The sequence below is a fragment of the Penaeus vannamei genome, chromosome 15, assembly GCF_042767895.1.
Source record: "Penaeus vannamei isolate JL-2024 chromosome 15, ASM4276789v1, whole genome shotgun sequence".
NCBI lineage: Eukaryota > Metazoa > Arthropoda > Malacostraca > Decapoda > Penaeidae > Penaeus > Penaeus vannamei.
Window position 1 is genome coordinate 36,632,246 of NC_091563.1, and position 2,438 is coordinate 36,634,683.

Consider the following 2,438-nt stretch of genomic DNA (forward strand, 5'->3'; position numbering starts at 1 on the left):
ATCCATAAAAAATTGCAGAAATATATGCTATTGAAAACTAGAATAGTAATATTAACAGCAGTAATAAAATATGTAAAGTTTATTAACAATAAGGAAAACAATGATAACGAACGATCTATCAATTTTAATCAACCGTTACACAAACAACGACGACTAACTGAAAACGCTGCATGGCATTAGTCTCAATATTCGATTCTGGAAATGATTCAAAATATACACATTTCACAAAAATAACACTGCGGTAGGGAGATGATTTCGGAGCGACGGAGCCAGCGTCAGTCAGCATCGCCTCTATGTAGCGCTGGTCCACAAATCTCTCACACATTTAACTTTATTAGCCATATATATTCATGCCTTGGCCGAGCATTTTACATCTTCGCTCTTGTGCGCGATACGGGTGTACTTGGGAATTATTAATACCATTCGCATAACTAGGAGTGCATGATGATAAACTGATATTTATGTAAGAGGGTTATTAAAATATTCAGTTAGTTGCTACGCTTTAAACGAGACTATTTCAACTCCCTTTGTCATTAGCGGTAAGTTATACTATCATGCAAAAAACATCTTACAGTATATAGCCATTAACTATGAAGAGGATTATCCTGTACACAACGTATCATAAACTATCTTGGAAAATCCTACTCCAGTCGCCTCTGCGTATAAGTAATCCTTGATACTAATCCCGTGAAACTGTTGAATTACCCCGTATGCCATCACGATCAGCGATGGCTGAAGCCAAGTGCAGTCAAGCAAGGTGTTAACACTTACAGTACCGCAGCGCAAGTTGGGGTGAAAATGCAGTGAAGGTGGGCACCATACCCTGAGGTACCCCGGGTAAGCTCACAGGCTAGCTTGGGCCGTAAGGTTGTGCCCGCCCTACAACGCGCAACGAGTCTGCGCCGCACAAGGCCAGCCCACTGCTCTCGCCAAAGGTTAGTTTCGTATCTGACGTGGCACGGGGAGGGTGTGCGCGTAGCTCGCTCTACTCAGTGTAACCATGCAGTGATAAAACGTGGTGTCACCCACCGAGGAGTGTATTTAGTGCTCGGAACATGGGTCCCTACGGAGGTGATAGTGTAATTGTCATGGGCAATCGCAGCCGACTCAAAATGTGAGGCAAGGCCGTGCCCACCTTTCGAGTCTTCCTTGAATAGCCGAAAGCAAATCTCGGCGGACGCAAACGGGAGGTACCAAGCCGACCGCTTTGTTAATTTAATTTATTACATATTATACGCTTGATATACAAGTGTGTACTCCTGAGTGGAGGCACAACTAACACAAATAGTTTACAATGAGTGCCAAAGTGTGTGGTTATTTGACGCTAGTGGTGGTGGTGTGTGTGGAGATAATGTGCGTGTGTCGCCTTGGCACCTGCACGAAGATGCATTATATCCACTGGAATACTACAAATCCAATGTAAGTACCTGAGCAACTTTAATTGTCGACTTAGAATATATTTCACAGCATGATAAAAGCAAGTTGTTTTTTCTTGTTCTATATTCTCTGTATCGAGATTCGGATATCCTGCAGGGAATATGTATTCAGTTTATATATATATATATATATATATATATATATATATATATATATATATAATTAAAAGAGTTGTAGCAGTTGTTAGTGAAACTTCTGGCAAGGGATCGTACAACGTGGTCCGTGTTGAGCGCGCACCGATTTGAAAACTCGGCGTTGGCGGATAGACGATACTGCTTTGGAACTTAGCGTATATTGAACCGAAGCATGTTAGACGTAATTTAGCATCTCTCATGGCCAGTATAGGGGAACCGGTAATTGACCGTGCCTCTAATTCTGCCATGAGTGTCACAGTGTATTACTGTATGCATTACTCATGTGAGTTGCGCGCTAATGTAGGCCTACTGCCATTTACTTCAGCTTCGATATATTGGGATAGCTATTACACGTGAATGTGAATTAGCAAATAAATAACAGGATCCCTTGTTTGCTTTATATCATTTTGACAGCATTACGGAGGGGGAATTTGTCTTTCAAAAGCCAAAACCTGTAACAGAATACGCAATGGATACTGAAGATATGACATTAGTTTTATTCTTAAAATATTCAGACTTGTACAACGTAATTCTGAACTCATAAAAGTAAAGGTATTTTAGCATCGCGGGTTCCGAGCGTCGCGTCGGGCCGGGAGAAGCGGCGTAGAGCCCGCTGCCGACAGAGAGCAGTCGGCCGTGTAGCTCAAGGATTTCTCTCTCTCCGTCATCACATTCTCGCGATGAGTCACATAAAATAGATGGGATAGGGGGACGACATCTCGCTTTTGCTCCGGCTTGGACTTCGTACTAAAGAGTCATTTACCACGTAATATGGCTAACAGTTAGCTAGCTTTTACGATTAGGTTTTATGGAGGGAGCTGTTGACGTCTCGCGCGCGCGTGGAGGCGGAGGCGGGCTGCGTCCAGG

General features: G+C 42.9%; 1 protein-coding gene across 1 annotated transcript in view; it reads left to right on the forward strand.

Moving 5' to 3' along the window:
- The first annotated feature begins 932 nt into the window (after positions 1–932).
- The window catches only part of LOC138864219 (ephrin-B1-like), a 283,694-nt gene continuing 282,188 nt past the window's right edge, over positions 933–2,438 (forward strand). Inside the window, exon 1 of the mRNA XM_070130706.1 lies at positions 933–1,419. Within this exon, the coding sequence (XP_069986807.1) occupies positions 1,295–1,419 (125 nt within the window). The 5' untranslated portion in view covers positions 933–1,294. The remainder of the gene's footprint in view (positions 1,420–2,438) is intronic.